Genomic DNA, 20,989 nt, shown 5'->3' with positions numbered 1-20,989 from the left:
ATCTATTAGATTCATACTTTGGATCCAAACGTACATTGAAAAGCAACATTTATGAATTTTTGCCAGACCCGGGATTCAAAAGATATTATCGGCCAATTCGGCCATTGTGGGCGTTAAATTCACATTACGCACAAAAATAATAGTTATATATACAAATACTATATATAAAACGTCCCACACCACACCACTTTTACTCACACAGTGGAAAGAGCTGGGTATTTAATTTTACGTTACGTATTTTAATTAACTACTCTTACAATAATTCGTGGAATGAACAAATAAGATTGTTTATCAAATTGTATGGAAGAATTTTAGCGTTATTTATATATATATATACACTAATATTCCTTTAAAATGCTATATAGATAAAATACCTTACACGAAAATTAAGTTCTTGTTTATTGTTGACATCTCGTATAAATAATTTTGTGTAATGTCTACATTATATTATTAAATATTAAACTAGAGACGCAAAAATACTAGGTTGAATTTTTCTCTACGAATACATCCCTTAGCTAATACGGTCTCAAAATAGTAAAAGCTCTTGGAAACTTACATATAAATAGATATGTCTACTTTGAAAACCAAGTTATTGCTAGCATCTTTATAAATTACCCCTCAAAACATATTCGTTCATATAAGTGGTGCTACCCCAGCGAAAGCTCTTAGATTAATCTTTTTTCTTGGGAAGAGGCAGCCTTTTGCGGCCTTGGATCAGAAAAAAGCCTGCCAAGTAGAGATTGCCAACAAGTGGGTTTTGGCGACAACATTGAATACAAGTCCTATATCAAATTTATAGAGCTTTCATTATTATTTCTTCTTACATAGAGCATTGTTTGCGGATAACGTGCTTAGATAACAGAAAAGGTTTTCTATTCATGATTAATCACTCTCGTAAATTTCTGTGATACTTTTGGATTGTATTAATGAATATCGGTATTAATATTTTTGCCAAACTGAAGTAATATATTATCAGATTATTTGTAATGATAACAAATGAATCGCTGCAAATCAACAGTGAGTATCTCAAAAATGTGTTGTATTCATAACTCCACGGGATAGTTATATTTATCAATTTTTACTTTGAATTTTAGTTTTGAAAATATAAATTTATATCTCTATATCTCTATATACTCGTATATAAAAATCTCGTGTCACGATGTTTGTGGTCGAACTCCTCCGAAATGGCTCGACCGATTTTTGTGATTTTTTTAATGTATATTTGTTAGGTATGAGAATAGGTCAACAAGTATATTTTATACCGCTAGGTGATTAAGGTATCTCTATCCAGAAAAATTTTCTTTAATTTTTTTGACAATTTTTTTTTCTATTTTTTTTATTATTTGGCATAAAAAATACCTATAACCCCAAATTTTCACTCTCCTACCCCCACCTTCCCATTTTTTAATCGCGATTTTATTATTTTTGTATGAACAAATTTAACCGTCGTTCGTATTTCAAACAGAACGAAATTATTTATGTTGTTGAATGACAGATGGCGCTACGTCTGAGAAGAATTCAAGAGAAGCGTCGCGTCATTTTGACATTTCATTCGGCATATCACAACGCAGTGCGTGCAAAATTTTGTACGATTTATTTTAATTTATATATTTTTATGTGCGTATATTACAGTGCACAATGCCAGCAAGACGCAAGGGGGGCCATTTGGGCCGTCGAACGAATAAAGCAACAAACATGCGAAATAGTAGAGCAGAAAGAACAGACGAACAAATCCAACAAGATAACAAAAACGTGCGTGTAAGCATGTTGCAATTGCGTGCATCTCAATCACAAGAGGCACGAGCTGAACGAAATCAACAACGACAATTGGAACGGAGCCAAGCGCGCCGGTTCGTAGTTAACACACGCAGAGCAAATGACCGACAACGCCAACAAGTACATCGAGCATTTACAGCCGCTTCGTTCCTTCGTCTCGCATTCGAGTACGAGCCAGATATTGAATATTCCGCTCATCCAAAAGTGCTGATTGGTGCTATGGACAAAGAATGTCCCCATTGTCATGCGCTGAAATTCAAACATGAGTCAGCCGGGATGTGTTGCGCATCAGGAAAAGTGGAACTACCAGAAATTGAGATACCACCAGACCCATTGAACGGCTTGCTCATCGGCACGGTTCCAGATTCAAACCTGTTCCTGAAGTCCATTCGCACATTCAATTCATGCTTCCAAATGACTTCGTCCGGAGCAACAGAAATAATTCACAATACTGCGGCAAATGGTCAACAATTCCATTCTACGTTCAAAATCAAAGGCTAAGTATACCACAAAGTAGGCTCATTGCTGCCAATGCCAAACGAACCACATACATTTTTACAAATCTACTTCATGGGCGCGGCGGTGAGGACATCAATCATGTGGATGCACGTTGCGGCTACAATAGCCTCATTTCGCATAATGCCAGGTGCATCGTCGGCGAACTGGACGCCCTATTGAATGAGCACAATGAATTATTGAAATTCTTCTTAGCACGCATGCACGAATTGCAAAGTGACAATCACTGAGATCCTGTCACAGGTAATTCATTAATTATGAACATCATTACTCATTTTGAATTGAGAAAATGAATGGTTGATGTTTTTTTTGTTTTTATCGGCGGTCATCGTCTACAGCGCCCTATTCCTCTTTCTGTCATAGATCCCATCCCCACACACTTACGATACATTCGTTATTTTTTATTTACCAACCAAAATATTCACTAGAAATAATTTATATGGCAGAACAACGTTTGCCGGGTCAGCTAGTAATGTTATATATATCTGCACGTCTTTTCATACACAAGACTGCTATCAGTGTCTATTGGTGACTATCGAGGGTAGTTTATCATATTTATGTATTGAGATGGTTAATTGTTACAATAAGTTAACCGTCTGAACTGTCAAAAAGTACTGTTTGAACAGTACCTGTCTTGGCTGTGTTAACTTCTAGAGCGACATAGACTGTTTTTACAGTTTAAACGGCTAACGTTTTGTAACAATTATAATATCCCAATACATAAATATAATAAACTATCCTCCATATCCGTTGATAGCAGCCTTATTTATAGAATAGGTGCACTGAAGCCTGTAGCTGTATACATTTATAAAATTATTGGGAAGAATTTTTAGATACTTAATTGAAAACCCTTGTATTCAATGTTTACGATAAAATGACTTAGAAATATGAAAGAATGAATCTGAATGTTCTCATAGTTGTTGGAATGCTCCTTTTTGAAGTCATAGATTTGGATTAGATTCGGCGCCAGGAAAAAATACATGTTTGTTTTGTTATACTATACATGTGAATTTCATATAGAGCAACAACTCAACAAATTGGTAGGGTAGCTAAAAACCATTAAACGTAAAGAAAAAACCTATTAATGTAATTTCTACTCTGCGGAGGTCCATTTACCCCACTTGAAACCTTTTTACCCCCAGTGGAAATGGTAATTTATTCTTCTTTTTTACTAATAATCAGATGAAATGTGAATAAAGGTTTAATTAAATTATCTAAAATGAAAATAATTTTCTACGAAACATAGATTTAATAGAATATGTTTTCATTTTTTATTACTGAATTGATCAAACTTTACATATTAAGTGGGGTTGGTTAGTCTCGAAATCATGTTAAGGCAGGGCTCGAAATGGACCAGAACGCACCGGAGCACCATTCCTGTTCGTAAAATCGGTAAAATTATCGCTCCGTCTCGTGGAATAAATAATTTGACCGTCTGAGCTAGGCCATATAATAGAAAATCTAACACAGTAGAAACACATAAACTTTGATAACTTTACTCTATAAAACTACACTCCACACTATAAAAAAACTTTGATAACTTTACTATATAAAAATCTTCGAGTGCTGTGTTAAGGAGTAATTGCAATTTGAAAGTTTGACAAATCTGGCAAACTGCTGATTTTTTGGGCTTTATATACGTGTTGACTTTTTTTTCTAGCATATATATGGATACATGATCCATTGTTTACTCTAAATACCTAAATTATCGACTTATTAACTTTTAGCAGCAATCCCACAATATTATGGATATATTTTCACCCTAATGGAGAGAGCAAAATATTTTGTAATAGCATGTAGTTCTCGATATAATAAATAATTTCCAGGGACAAGTATTTTTTCCGTTAATAAAATAGGAAGCATAATCACTGATGTAACGTGGGATACGAACCACTAGACGATGACGACCATATTGTCACACTCGTCAATATAATAAAAAATCTGTTTTAATACTTGCTATAATACAATTATCGTTAACACAGAATTAAAGCTATTTCAGGCGTATTAAAAGTCGCCATAGTATGACGCCCCTGTTCGTTTGGTGAAAGTCGTTACGGAGCTACGCGGCGGCGCCCCGTTATAACGGCGTTATGCTACTTTTCGTGAAGCGTCCCTAACGAACGAACGGGGTATCCGTGGCTGGGAAAAACAGATTGATGGCAAAATGATGGCCAAATGCGTACCGTCTGCATGAAAAGCGCAAAGTTTTGCCTTCAAAATGATTGCAAGGCAGCACGCATCTAGTATATTTGATTTATTAACGTTTACTCAACGAATTAAACGTTTACATCTGACTAGTAAATTAGTATATTTATATTTATATTTTAATTCAATAATATATTGAGTTAACTAAATATAATTAATAATGACAGTATTTTGTTTAATGTTTGGGACTTTCACAGTTGATTGTTATTGTAATATATTTTTGAATTTTCCTTGCAGATAATTCTTCCTTCTTTACTTGAAAATTCCGTTTGATAGGGATTGCAATACCGAATGAAAATACCAATCCGGTATTTTACGAGTATTTTTTATGAGTATATAAACATCAAACAATTATGCACAGGCAAGTCCATTATGTAGTAGACTAACTATTTCTATTGTATTATAATATAAATATTCGTCAATAAGGCCGAGGTTCTTAATAATTATACAAACGAATATTAGTTATTTAAGCGCATTTTTAGATACATCTAAAAATAGACCTGACAACTTTACTTATAAGACCCGTGGGCGACTGGCAAAAATATTTGGATAAATTTAAAATCAGGGAAGAAAGTACCTACCTACAATGTAATAATTTTGCAAACCTGCACGTGTTCTTAATGGTCTCCAAGGTCAAAGGCCAACGGAAATAAACCAGGCCGACACAAAATAATACAGTCCTGATAACCATTTGATATTAATTAATACATTTTATATCTACTTTCAATACTGAATATATTGGTATTTTCTGATTTTTAAAACCGGTAGGTGTTGCAATCTCTAGTTTTAGATGAAATTCTCTTGTATTGAAGTGTATTGTTAGGTGCATGAATACAAACGCCGCCCTAAGTGTATTGCAAAGAGCTCTGTTTAGCTGATAGAATATTTAAATTTAGAATAATATACTTACATAAAAATATACACGTTAATGTTAATAAATTATAACTTGTGAATAAAATTTTCAACGGGTGAAACGTTGCGAAAATAAACAAGTGGAACTCATGGTGACAACCCAACAATCTCGTAGTATAATTATTTATTTTTATAACTATCCACTGCAATATTATTTGTAAATAAGAGATTTTATTATGCATAGTCCAGATAAAGATGCATCGGTTCGGTAAACAAAAGAACATTATATTTATAAACTGTTTGAATATTGTATCAAAAGTGCTTACAAACATTTACGTACAATTTTTTTTAAACATTTATTATGTTCTAATAAAAAGGTCGATGTGTTTTTGTTTTTTTCCGATGCGAATGAAAAAAAAATGTTCATATAACAATAATATTAGTCTGACCATTAGTCGAGGATACTAAATTATTTAAAACAATAGAATTATAATTTTAAATTAATATGTTTGACATAAACTTGAACAGTTCTTAAAAACATTTAAAAAAAAATCATAAGCCGAATGAGTTTTAAAAACTATTGGTTTCCGGGCGAATACCTAACATCGATCGTCACTTAACTTCATTTTACTGTTCAACTATGAATACCAATAGTGAATTAATTATAGTATTGAAATATTTTTTTACCTGATGGGACAATCCAGAAACATGTTTGGTATAGCTGACATCGAAGAGATGAAGGAAGAGCTGGGACCGGCAAGAACTGGTATCTTCGACACCTCGATCCACTTCACGGCGTATTTTCCGACTTCCCTTTGGACAAACTCGACGACGAAGTTTCTAGAATTCGGCTCCAATATAAGTTCAGAATCCGACTGATCACCGCTCAATTTCCAACCCTTAGAAAATAATTCCACTGTCTGTACATCAAAGTTAGCCTTATCATATCCAGCACTTGCGACTGGGCATATTTCTTTAGGCGAGCTTGTATCCATCGCGTAGTAAATCAATATTCTATTCGAAGTAGGACATACTGATGCAGATATTTGATTTATTTCAAAGCCTTTTACTTTGATGTATAAGTAATTCATATTTGAATCACTTGGTTCAATCATCCACGGCTGGTGAACGCAATTATCTATTGTAGGATCGTCTGTACGTACACTTTCAGAGACTACGTTTTTATCAGAAATTACTTCTGAAGACGGAGTATCGTCTAAGTTAGGATTTTTAAGTATAATTTCTCCACTAGATCCACGTAACCTTCGTTCATTCCAAGCCGTAGAGCATACGTTATCTTCAGCTGAATTTGCTGATATAAACTGATACTCTCCTTCAAATCCAAAGTCATTAAAGTCTTCAGTTATATTCATCATTGTGATTGTTAAGTTTACTTCTACAACAGCTGCAGTTAAAGTATTTATTGTAAAGGTTTCTGTCATATTTGAACATATGCAATCACGTGGTATAGAAATACCTGGCCATGGATACTCTGTAATTTTTAATTCGCCAAAACCTAATGATTTCTGTGAACTAGATTTTAAAATATTGGCGTATGCTCTATCGCATTTCCATCGACCAGTTTTTGTATCCTTGTGAGAGTAGCATTCTTTATTTCCAAACGACGCTTTAGTGAAAGTCAATCTGATTCGCTCGCCAATTCCGGCCTCGAATCTTAGTATGCAACTCATATTCTGCGAGCCGCCTCGACCGTAGAAAAATATGCTTTTAGGTGATTGAAATCGTCCCGAGGAGCTTTGCGAGCCGGGAGTTGATCTGAATAGCCGATCACACAGGCTGCTAGACCCCCGAATGGGCTGGCCTTGTTGGCTTACGTCGACAAATTCATATCGAATCAAAAAGACGATTGGATAGAGTGCAGAGCCTTGTTTTAAAACCTGAAACAAAGAAACGAAAAACAATATTAGTCAGGTCGCACATAGTGATTGCGAGTAAACATCAATTTTATATAAATATCCTTATATGATCATTATTAGACTCGCATACAATCTTTATTTTAATAATATTAATTGATAAACTTCTAGTTGATATTATTTCCATACACATAATTCAAACTTAATTCTTACTTTGTAAAAAATTAGAATGACTTTACTAACAGTGACGAAAATGTAGTATTATTAATGATATATTTTATAAACGTATTTTTACAAATACATGGCATTACAGTTTTTTCCGATAAGTATACGTAACAAATATTTTTTTACAACGCATAATAATATATAAGAAAGACAGAATATATTATTAAAAATAACAATAATTATTAAACTTATATGTATATAAATTAAAAGTAAACAATCACAATCAAAATTAAAATACAAATTCAAAATAAGAATTCAATGTTATCACAGTTGATTAAATCTGTATATAATACTGTAAAGTATTGTTTTTTTTTCTGATGAAATGAATTACTAAACTTTGAATGATTGAAGGGACGAAATGTTTCCTATACGATTAAAAAAAATAGCCTTCCATAAAATACGATTAAAATAATGATATTATGCTAGAATCTTGTCTTTCAAGAAAAAAAAAATGCTTTCTGTAACTTTTCAGACACCTAATTGGTAACATTACCTATATATTATTGTGTTTGCGTGAATGTTTATATTTGTAATGAACACAATATTATGTTAAAAAAATAAATTGAATTGAATTGAATTTATAAAAGATGTTTGTGTTTATTTAGAAAAAATCGTCCCGAGAAGTTCGAAAGTAAATATACATTATAGGAGCAGACTACAAACTATGGAACAAATGCGAATATGTTGATATTTGATTAAATTGTAGTAAGGCAAATAATGTACAATTTTTCGTCTATGATCATCATCATCATCAGCCAGTGTCAATCCACTGTTAGATGAAAAGTGAAGACCTACCATTCCACAGCCTCATCTACTCTTTTAATTTGCTATTTTTCCTGCCACGTAATTTCATTGAACTTTATTAGTGCATCTACATTTTTTCATTTGCCGAATATCATATCCTGTCCATTTATAATGAATTAATTATAAGGAATGTAAAAATTTTTCATTGTATTTTGAGCCTATTTACAAATATCACATGTGTACGTATGTGTTTATGTATGTAAGTATGTGCAAGAATGAGAATTTATAATTTAATCGATGAATATTTTAGGCGAATTGTATCATAGTATATGTCGTAAGCCATATCCGTGTGCGAGATGCTTTAGGGTTTTTCGGAGAAAGTTAATTATGTCGCAAAAAAGAGAGTGTCGAGAGTTGCTAGTAATCAAAGTAATGTCCGCTGTTATCTCGGAAAACGTTTTCTCCCTAATGGCACTATAGAAATACGTTTCCGATATTTTTTGCGGAAATTTCTGTAAGTAAATGTTTATCGAGTTGAAATTAATGTGCGACGTGATTTCTTGTAATTCGATTATTGATTTTTTTTAAGGAATTCACTTACTTAAGTCAACGCCGTTGATATTTAAATACTTTAAATGTGATAGTACTAAAAGAATAGTAAATTTATCATACTTGCAAGAATAGTAGGTATTTTTCATTAGAACAGTATGAAGTGTCATTGTTTCTAGTTGTAAACTGAGAAACAAGTCGTCAGCTGAATGCAGAACTATTTTAACTCACAATTACAATATTTTAGGAGGGAGTTCTTTGAAACAAAATATTTAAATTATTTATTACTTGTATAGATAAATGTAGGTATAGATCAATTTTAGTAAGACTATTAATGAAAATAATGAGACTCAAATGTGTCTATATAAATATTAAAAATATCTTAAACAGAATGTTTCAAAAAAATACTTCTGTAAAATATTTTAAGTGTAAGTTAGAATTCTTCTGCATTCAGCTGACAAACTGAAAATTCAATTAGTAAATAATATGTAAGTATTAAAATGATAAGTTTTTAGAAACCTTATTGATGCATTTAATTAAAATAATATATTATCATAATATTATTTTTTAATAACTATTACTGATATATTGTGTAAGTATTTATATTTTAAAATAATTTTCGTAAATAGCATTTTATGTTTACCTTAGTTATTTTTTGAATTTTTATTTATAAACTAAAATTAATACATAATATATGGAATTGACAAATTGAAAGCTCACCTGTTCTATGGTCATTTCTGGTCCCGTAGTGACATAGCTTTCTTGAAGCGAACATGGTCGCGTTGACCTAGTACTGTTACTGAGCAAGGTATGATCGCAAAGCTTGGGTACTTCTTCTTTGCAAAATTCTCCTAACAGACTTGCGTTATTCTGAAAAGAAAAAGAAAAACAATATTAGATATAAAAGAAAAATTTACTTAAACGAAACAAAAAAATAAAATCCAAAGAAACTGAAACTTTTAGTTGTTTTCTTGTATAGATAATTATTAATACATGTATTTATGATTTGAGACCATTTAATTTCTGTTTACGTGTCACTGAATAAAAAAGCTTATTTTACATGATAGTCATGAAGTCATTTGTTGTATCTATGAAAAGCAACGACATGAATTGTAAAAAAGGTATACAATGCTAAATTGAACGGTCTGTACAAAGATTTAAATGCAATCAATTATTAGAATTGGGAGACTACGCTTGTTGGGTTATAACAGGAGTCGGCAAACCGTGGCTCGCGAGCCGCATGTGGCTCTTTTGGTATTGGCATGCGGCTCTTTGCAAAATTCCCTTTTTTTACAAAAAAAATTGCAAAATTCACAATTTTTATTTTTTGTCATTGATTTGTACGCTTATTATATTATATAATGATAATTATTATCGCGAGCCTAATTTTTCCTCCGTGATGGTTGATGCAAAAAGGTATGATTGTTGTTGCTTAAAATCCGCCCATTGCAAAAGTCGACAAATCAAATTTTTCTTCATTTGTTATTGACACGAGCACTCTTGAAATAAAATTTTATTGGTGGATTTAACAAGCAAATAGTTAGGGAGCTCAAAATTTGTAGGTTTTGCAACCAAAATTGAGGATTTGGAGAGAGAAAAATGTAATTTTATTTCACACAAGTAGGGCGCTCTAAAAGATCTACATAAAGTAGATACTACGATTTTTAATACATATTATGGAATAGCTTTCCGAACTAATGTTCGAGTCTACATAATAATATATATGTGAACAATCATTTTCGAACATAAACAATATAAGTAGCATTTAGAGAAGCCAAATAATCGATGAGAATTTTTTGCAGTCGCGCATGAAATTAAAAACTACAAATTACATACCAAACATACATACTCTCCAAAGAAATACAAGAAAGGTCATTGTTAACATTAGTTTTAAGAAATACGTAAAAATTGTATGTAATTATTCATATTCTGTAAAAATTATATTTATAATGTCAACAATAAAAACATATAATATAAAATATTTACGTTAGTTTTATTCGGAAAATCTTCTTCACTTAATAAATAAATAATTATAAAATAATTAATTCATTTAAATAAATCATATTTATAAAAATATACGTATGGCTCTCGATGTTTTTTTACCATTGTGCGACTTATATTTGGCTCTTTTGGTTCAAGAGTTTGCCGACTCCTGGGTTATAACAATAATATAAACGCCAATAAGTAAACCGGAGAAGATAGTAGGTATAAACGACCACTTTATAGAAATAATATTCTCAAAGTTGGTATAATACAATATAATAAGTTTGTAAATAATAATAAAAATGGTTACGTATTAATTATTGTTGAATTACGCTTTTGTTACGTATTGGCTGTAATTTTTTTTAATGTGATCTTACATATTGACAATGAGAATTTGTAGTAAGTAACAAAAGCTAATACGAAACTGCCGAACAATCTAAGTGAAGAGATCTTCTCGTTGGCAATCCTATTATTATGTTGTAAATTTTCTAAATGCAACAAAATGTCTTTGTGGCTCCAGGTCAGACAGTCCGAATGGCCCAACAGCTGATTGAGCCTACTTGAGCACCTCCTCCCTTTTCATGCACATTTTGGAAGATTCCTAGACGGTGTGGTTTGCATCATTTTTTTCTCCGCCAAATGGACATGTTGAACGGGTAACAAGATCAAGCTCAAAGAGCCTGCCAGCGAAGCCACCATGTCCAGTACAAAAATGACTGGTGTAATGATCTGGAGTCAAAGCAGTTTTCTCCATTTGCATTTAATTTTTGTAAAAAAACACACCTATATGTGTAAAATTTTAATGGATTTAAATTTTGTACTATTCCATTTGAGTCGTTTTTTTGCGACCCGGGTTTTTCTTTTCGGCATTTATACTGGTGAGTATACACAGCGCCTGAATATGCCGAAATCCGAGATCCGTTAGAATTTAAATTCAAATTCCATCACGTACCTTCGGTCGATAGTAGGTATTAATATAATATACGTGTAAGGCCAATCAGTAAGATTATAAAGTAAAACTTCAATATGCCACCATCTTTTATTCATTGAATGCTGCCAACGTTGAGAATATATATTTCACTAGTTCATAATTCTTTGCTGGTTTATTGTCATTTTTAATTATTTTACAACGTTTTTCTTAGCTCGTATTCTTATTTGTCCGGTGGTTCTTTGCAGGGTACAAATCTTGCAATCGATTTTTAACTAACTTCCCGACTAGCTAGACATTTGAAACTTTTAGAATATATCAGAACACGGTGCCAATGCATATTTTAGCCATCTTTAAGTAGAATCGAATTAATTTTCAGTTAATCCTATTTTGTATGAAAAGTTATTTCGGAAGAAATCCGTAATCCAATCCACTATTATTGGTTGCTAGGGGTCTGGGGTCCAGCATCTAAATAATTAATATAATACGTGCGTAATATACATGTCAAAATGACATTTCAGTATTATTTCTATCAAGTACATTTTTTTTGATCGTTTAAGCTAGTCAAGTCAAGTTTATATTATGATTCAACAGAAAATTTAAAAACGTTGTATATAAAAAGTTCTTATTATCTTGTAATTATTTACTATTGATTCTTGGTGGAATGGCATATTGGTCAAATTGTATTGATATTATCCGCTTGAATGAAACCAGTATTGGTATTATTTATTATTATCAGTATTGAAAAATACGAATAAATAATATAACTAAACTTCGGTTTATTGTTGTTTTTTTCCAAGAATATATAAAAATAGTTTTTCACTTTATTTTCATAATATAAAAGCTCAACCTGCATAAAAGACGTCTTTCGCTTAACGTCTTCGGATGAAAAACAATTTTGGCTAAACATCGAAAGCTCTAAATCAAAACAAATAGTGATCATTACACAGGCGCATGGTAAATTGTGTCTGCTTTATTAACATAGGGGTAGACTGGGGATAACCGTGCCATATTCAAAGCTAATAAATTGAGATTGTTTAGTTGGCATTATTTCATTAATCAATAGGTACAGTATGTAAAAGCGAAGCAACAGCTGGGGGCAATAGCGTAAGTTTATGTGCTGCATGCTATATTTTAACGTTCATATTAAACTTGAGATGCACACAACTCATTATGCCGAGACGTTGGAAATTAATATTTTCCTTTCGGTAGGATATATTTAAGCATATACAAAGAAAACGATTTCATTAATAAATTCCTTGGCGAGAGTATGTGCATACTGTTGCACAAGCGCATAATACTTTTGAAAAAATAATAAACCAAAAGTTTCGTTTTAATAACAGCGGAAAGATTAAATTTCACTATTAACTATTTAAATTTTTCGTATAAATAATCGCAAGTAGTGTTTTTTGTAATTTTATATTTTGCGTTAAAGAAAATATTTATAACTTTGTGTTAGCTAACAAACTTTGGTGGAACAAAATATATTAATATAGTAATTGTTCTATATTATAGTTAATTTATTATTATTATTATTGTGGCTGTCATGAAATTCCTGTTAGTAACTGTAACTCAGATCTCAATTATAATATTATTTAAAATTATTTTTTACGAACAATCAGTCAGACCTATGGATATACTTAATATATTATTATTAAGTCACCGTGGCCAATGAAAAATTTGCTGCGTCATATGGAGGACGGAATAATTCCGATCCCTCCTTAGATTCATCACTTTCAACTCCTGACTCCTCTATTTCGGTAGAGTTTCAGTACACGTGTACACAGAGGACGCTTTAATGTTATTAAAAATAAATGACTGCTGAGCAAGTTCAAGATTCTATTGTTATTTTTAACTCGTCCTGTAAGTACCAAGGTGCATAGATGTCACATGTGCAGCTTCGTTTGAGACAAAGAAGTGTGGCACCAAAATCTTTTCATTTTAACACGTTTATAGCGTCATGAAAGGCGGCCGTGCACAAATTGCGGCTGCATATTATACATGGCGGGTGGACCCGTGTACTGAAACTCTGCCAAAACAGAGGAGTCAGGAGTTGAAAGTGATGAATCTAATGAGGGATCGGAATCATTCCGTCCTCCATATGACGCAGCAAATTTTTCGAATGCCTGAAAGTTGGCCTTGGTTGATATCAAGTTGGCGTGGCCAATCGGGCCCGTGTATAGACGTACCCTAGAAAACAGCTCCGCTCGGTCGGATCCCATCAACGGGCAGTCCCAGAGGGCAATTGAAATTAAAATTTCTTGCAATCATCCCACAAATATAATAACTGAAATTTGAATGTACGATCGGTTACGATGATCGCATAAGTAAAATAGTTATCACCATAGAGGTATTAAATAAAGTTATCACTTTATAATGTTGCATATTTTTATAATCAAGTATAAAAATGCAAATATGTAACATAATCACCTATAATATTTAAAATAAATTTATTTTATACTGAAAGAAATGAGAGAGAATAAGAATTGAAAAAATAAAATTCCTAATATTTTTCTTTTGTGCTTTAGATAGAAGGATTATCAAAAAAACTTCGGAGAGTGTCTGATTTTAAAATGACATCCATTGTTTTCGTGCGGTTAACGTCATTAAACCTGGTCAACCCTATAGTTTGACTTTGAAAGTCATCACTCAAATTGCTGTGAGACATCATAGTCAGACTGTTTATTCTGTAAGGTCACAAACTTCTTCAAAACCTACAGTGGTGGTTAAAATATGAAGGGTACAGGGGAATAAGGCTAGAAATCAGTTTTTTTAAAATGTTCAGGAGACGAAATTTAGAATTGCAACACTCATATTGACCTCTTTTATGCCACATTTTTTTTAATGTTGGTATAGGTTTATTACTATAATCTAAGCTTCTAATAAATTCAAAATCGTGATTAACTTTTACTTTTGAAGATATGAAAAAAAAACCAGACAAACTTCCAAACTTATAGTGCAAAAAATGATGTCAATGAAACAGATGTAGATGACATTTCACACAAAAATCTTTTACGAATTTTTAAAATTTTTTAAGTGAACAATTTTTACGCACGCTATACAAAAACATCTGGAAAATTCAATTCAGCTGATCTGTGATAAAAAGTCGTAATGATTTATTCGACAAATTAAGTAATAATCGAACGTAACGGGCGAGATTAATCCAAAAACATTGCGATTAGCAAGCGCGCTTGCTGTTGAGTGAGCCTTTTTGGGAATCAGGTGGATGACTTGAATTATTTATTTATAGAAGAAAAATATTATTGCTAACACAAACCATTAAATAATCGATTTTTATTAAGTTAATACTATCAACAGATGGCAATATAATATTGATACTTTTTTGAATGGAGAATTTTTTTTTTTTTAAATAAGTACGTCTTACTTATTTTATTTTGAAAAAATACGAATTGCATGCAATTTACTTTACTATAGACTACTTCTTACAATTTATATATCTGAGAATAGAAAGACAGAAAGTCTCATTTTGGCCGTGTTTGTTCATTACACACACTTAATAAACTATTAATATATTTATTAAAATAATAAATTTATTATTATTATTATATTCAACTGAGGTTATTTAATTTCTTATTTAAACCACAAAAAGCCATTAGTCTGTACACGTCATAATTTGATTGTAGTTCTAACCATAAGATGTGTGCTGTTGTATACCACCACCAATACTGTTTAAGCAAGTTTAAGTTTTTTTTCACGCGTATAAAATATACATACTTAGTTAATTAGTCTAATGTTTCTGACCGAATGCATGATTTTTGTTATTAGACTTATGGTTTTACTGGAAATATAACAGTGTATGCGAAAAGATTAATTATTATTTATTTTAACAATTCTTTAATGCACGTTCTGTTACTAGACCCTGACATAATATTATAAGACAGCCAGGTTGACAATGATGCCATGTTTGATCCCCAGTTGTGCATCATACTCTTTAGTTAATATGAGTAACATCTATTTTTAAAAAGTTAAATATAACATTTTTAGTAATGTGTATTACTTAGTAAAATACCTCAAATGAAAAAAAAATCAAATTAAAGTCCCGTAGAAGTGGTTCCTATCACTTTTTCGGTTACTCATAGCTTACGTTCCTTCAAAAGGCACTTTTAGCCAGTGACTTTTATAATATTATGGTATGTAGTTAGTTATAAATGAACTTTGATATACATACTTACATTGAAATAAGAGTACCGACCTAGTTAATATAGATTTTCGTAAAACATGTCTTTTTATTTTAAGTATTCTGATTTTTTACAAGGATAAATAAGTTAAAATGATACATAGTAAAGTAATAACCAAATTTTTAATTACTTTTTTAATTCACACGATTCAAGAATATAACATTCTAATTATTGAACATGCATAGTTTTGAAAACACTTCTGAGAAAATATATTATAAGCAATAGAAAAAAATATTTGGTACAGTTCGGTTATGAGGAATACAGCGGAAAACACATTTTGAAAATACCCGATATACTCGATTATTTGTTAGATTAACCGAACCAAACCTAACCTAAACTAACCCAAACTAACAAATAATCCAGTATATCGGGTATTTTCAAAATTTGTTTTCCGCTGTATTCCTCATAACCGAACTGTACCAAATATTTTTTTTTTAAAGTAAGACACCCGCAGGAATCGAACCTGCATCTCTTGAGTATCGCGCCCATGCACATATTTCACTATATTTTCTCAGAAGTGTTTTCAAAATTATATGTGTTTAATAACAAAATTGTATACATAAATCAATACTCTCTTTTATGTAACAATCGATTCATTTTAAATTATTATGTTTATGTTAATCTCTTTATGCTGTATTTCATTGAAAAACTAAGAATAGCAAACTTTATTATGCTGTAATAGACAATGTTATGATTCACAAAACAATGCAGACAAAAGTAACAGAATAACAACAACTCTTTAGTGTCTTTCAAGGCACGCCATTGTCAGTGAGCGAAAAGAGAGGGGGGTAAACAGACGACGGGTCCATATTTCAAAGTGTTAAACTTTCATACGGCAATCAATTAACCTCTCACTTTAACCACCCCCTGCCCCTCCCTCGGTCTCTACTTAAAATGTCGGCACAAGGCGAACGGTGCGCGACCGTTCACCTTAAATCTACTGTAATTAATTTTGTTTAGCACTTTGTTTATTTGATTCAATTTTCCCGCGCGCACCTCCCGGATGCAGCTATATTTGAATTTCGAAGGTGTTTTCCCGCCACTCTTATGACTGACGTTATGTTTATCCGCTCGGGGGATAGATACATGTCGCTGTTGTTTATTTATGCCGTAACGTCATAATGCATGTTTCCATGTCATGTTACAGTAAACTGAGAATAATGATTTTAAATTTTGACATTTTAATAGCGCCTGTACACGTGCATGGATTTACTGGCAGTAATAGCGGGTATTTATTTTAGCGTTATAACTATCGTGACAATAACTGCTTACACGTTAAAGTCCTGACTGTCTCTCCAATCTGATTCTTCAAAAGTGAGCGAGACGCGATTTTGTTATTTTATGGTACTATTTGACACGTAGTAAAAATCGGTTAACCGTACGTAGTTCATTTTTTTGCCGACAGGTTCACCACCATCGTTCTACTGCGTAGGCGCGGATCGAAAAATTCTCAACTGTAGCATGAAAATTCAGAAGCTTCCGACGTTTTTTGATTCATGCATGCAATCTTGCAACTGCAGGATAATACATGTTTGCACGTACATTTTATTGTTATGGCCACGATAATACATACGGTCAGTAGTAAATCCATGCAAGTGTAAACGGGGTATAAGACATGCAAGTCATCATCATCATCAGCAGCAGCCTGAATCTATCCACTGCTGGATGAAGGCCTCTTCAAGCTGCTTTCACTTCTCTCCTGTGCGTTGTGTTGCCACGTACTTCCACATAACTTTATCATTTCATCGATCCAGCGGCCTCTAAGTCTACCTTGTGGACGTTTTGTACCTCTTGGATACCACTGGATGAGTAAATTTGTCCAACAATTGTCTCTTCTTCGAGCTATGTGTCCAGCCCATCTCCATTTAAGGCTTTTAATGAACTCTATTACATCGCAAATCCTTGTCTGCTTCCTTATCCACTCATTCATCTTGCAAATTCCTCTTGCAAGTGTGAACGTATGAACGTATTTTGCTGATGCCACGTTCCGACCTGTCAATTTTTGTCATTTAACTATCGGTAGAATGACGTTTGAAATTTATTTGATAAGTAGAAAATACATTGAAACAAAAGAAAATGTAAGATTATTTTAATGAAGTTGAAGCTTAACCACTGGGGAATGCCAAAAGAACGTATTTCAAAAAAACACTACCTTATTCTTAGGTCAATAATTATTATAAAGCAATCATTATTCGTACGATGTTTATCACATTTGAATGGTCAAAAACGTAGCTTATAATTAGTATCTTTAGAATTATCTTCAAATGTGTTAATCTTGCCCATTTTTTGAATAATAAAATGCCTAATTCTTGTCAAATTTGGGATCACAGAGATTATCAATATAATTTTTTATCGTAAATATTTCACTATAATAATGTCGATATAAATTATACTGATGGCTTAAAAAAATTTATAAAAATGCGTTTCAAAATTAATAAATGTAAAAAATCTTAACACCACTGCACATTTATGTAGTGAAATATGACTATATTCTAAAATATTAGAGCGAGAGGTTTAAAAGAATACTATTTTATGTAATAAAAATACTTTATGCAGTCATCAAATGTTTAAAATAAATATAAAGGATAATAAGGTTTCAAAATTATATAAATAGATTATCTACAACGTTTAAGGAAGGTCCAGGATCATGCTTTGAAAATAGAATAAAAGCTTCATTTTGACCCACGCTGACTGAGCACGTCCGCCCTTAAGTAATTGCGTGAATAGTTATCAATGTTAGAAAAAAACATACTTTTCTTCAGTTTAAACATATGCATATTTCATCACCACGTTCATGTATAAATAAAATAATATTAGATAAGTACATACAAATATCCAATACAAAAACGCCATAGTTAATTCAATACACAATGTCACAGAAAGGAAAAAATCTAAATTCATTTTTTCATCGGGCGATGTAAAAAGAAAACGCACCGCACTAAAAAAGCTATCAACTGTAATAAAAAGGCAAAGGATACTCTACGAGTGGGTGTTGGAAAACCGGTTTTTGGTATGACAAAATCGTTTTTACACAAAAAAAAAGTTTATTGTTATCAACGCCATATTAATTTTTAATAAACTATTTCATAATTCAACTATAATTCACAAGATTTTGAGAATGTAAATATTGAACATACATAATTTTAAAACACCTCAGCTGATATACCCACTAGAAAAAATCATATTTGAAAAAAAAAATGAAACTCGACTGGTATCACGCCAACTTTGCATTAATAAATTATGTTAGGAACCTCCAATCTAATTACAATAATTTAAACTACTAGGTCATAATTACATAAAATGCTAATCAAATTGCCTAATTATTGATAATGGGTTTTTGTGTATTAAATCAAGGAATATTAATTACCCACTTGGTACAAGTCGGTTATTGGGAAGCCAGCGACAAACACACTTTGAAAATAGCCGATATAGTGGATTACTTGTTAGGTTGGGTTAGGTTAAGTTAGGTTAGGTTAGGTTTTCATTCTTGAATTCATGAATTTTGCCAAAATCGGCTATGACAATTAGCGCGGTTCCCGCCTGGCTTCCCCATAACCGACTTGTACCACCTACCTTAAGGCTATACCACAGTTGAGGCATGGTCTAAAAAGATCGTGGCTAGGCGTTGCACGGATTGCGGGTCGCGGGTGCAAATGACGTATGCCGAACGAAGTATAATTTGTAATACAAATTCAACATGCGTCCATTTAATGTTCTGTTTATTGTTCTATTAGAAATAATAATAATATATGCATTGACATGTTTTCTTTTTCAAGTAAATGGGTAACGTTTTTATTCATCTTTACACGATTTAAGAATTAATACCCCCGTCGCCATCACGAAACAAATTGACGTATTCACACCTCGACGTTCGCTCTCCGACTGCCAGCGAGTCAAAAATTTCGTCGCGCCTATAGTTGAAAATTATTTGCCGTTTCACTGAAGTATCGTCTTAATTACTAACCGACGCCCGGCTCTCGCCAAATATTTTAGTTATAACGTCTATTGAACAGTCGGAAAAAAATAACCGGTTTTTCATTTTATTTAAATACAAAAAACCGATAATACTTCAGTTCGTTATTAAAGACCCCTTTACCAACACAATAGCTCGTATAAGTATAATAGCCTGGTATGCGTAATACGCAAGCTGAAAATATATTTTTTCTGCGAGCATTATTTATGTAAATAGCATTTGCTTGTTCAACAATGGGTTTAGTTTGTACTTGTATATTGTTAATCTTAGCTGTCAGCTTTTCAGGTTACGGCGGGCCTCATTTAGCTAACGGCCCGCCCGATTCGAATAAGTCCCACGATCGACGTAGCGAATACCGTTTCAAAATGGTTTTTAGAAACCGAGGTCGACATGTGCTTTGATTGCAATGCGGTAACCTGTTCGCAATAAATAAGGATATACCATTGGAAATTTTGTTTAAATTATTGTACGTCCATTTTGAAAAAAAATCTATAATATTTTTTTATGGATTTAAGAGGCGACGGGAGGCTGTGGGTCAACAAAACTAGCAGGTGCCACTGACTTCCAAAATTACCCCACCTAATACTTCTTCTTGCATGCCTATTCTTACATATTAATTAACATCAAAAAACAGCTAATTGTGATAAATATATCACATTTATCACATTACGTATTCTGGCGGTTTATTATATGAAAAAGTTAGCCGTCTGAACTGTCAAAAGGTGATATCTTTTAAAAGCTCCTCCTTTAGCCTGCAAACTTTGATAATAAGACAGAGTATGTCAATTTTACATAATATTGAAGATTGAGATGCAAGATTTGACTGTTGTACTGCAATCACAATGACAAGACTATGAAAATTGTAGGTTATGTCGATATGTCTGACGTGTTAAGACAAAATTCTTGTGTTCGGCTCATTGCCAACTAGATAGGGCTCGTTCGGTCTTATCCGCTAGGATTAGGCATTACAAACATATCCGAATTTGACCGACATGAGATTAGAGATAGCGGCCGATAACTGTTTTGTTTATAGAATGCCTTCCATGCTAATTTTTACCAATGAAAATAATGGAAACGTGCTAAAGTGATAGCCGTTAAATATAGACCTGTTTATGCTTCAATCGCTGACTATCGAACTTTTACAGATGTATTCCCCGTAACCAAG

The 20,989-nt window shown here is 32.3% G+C and overlaps 1 protein-coding gene across 1 annotated transcript in view; it reads right to left on the bottom strand.

Moving 5' to 3' along the window:
• Positions 1-6,032: 6,032 nt before the first annotated feature.
• The window catches only part of LOC147073889 (uncharacterized), a 670,186-nt gene continuing 655,229 nt past the window's right edge, over positions 6,033-20,989 (bottom strand). The window contains exons 9-10 of the mRNA XM_085944702.1: positions 9,462-9,611; positions 6,033-7,247 (exon numbers count right to left, since the gene is read on the bottom strand). Coding sequence (XP_085800828.1) covers positions 6,033-7,247; positions 9,462-9,611 — 1,365 coding nt within the window. The remainder of the gene's footprint in view (positions 7,248-9,461; positions 9,612-20,989) is intronic.

The sequence above is a fragment of the Rhyacophila brunnea genome, unplaced genomic scaffold, assembly GCF_057557595.1.
Source record: "Rhyacophila brunnea isolate RB1 unplaced genomic scaffold, BYU_Rbru_1.0 scaffold_17, whole genome shotgun sequence".
Lineage (NCBI taxonomy): Eukaryota > Metazoa > Arthropoda > Insecta > Trichoptera > Rhyacophilidae > Rhyacophila > Rhyacophila brunnea.
This window is presented reverse-complemented; position numbering and strand designations above follow the sequence as displayed.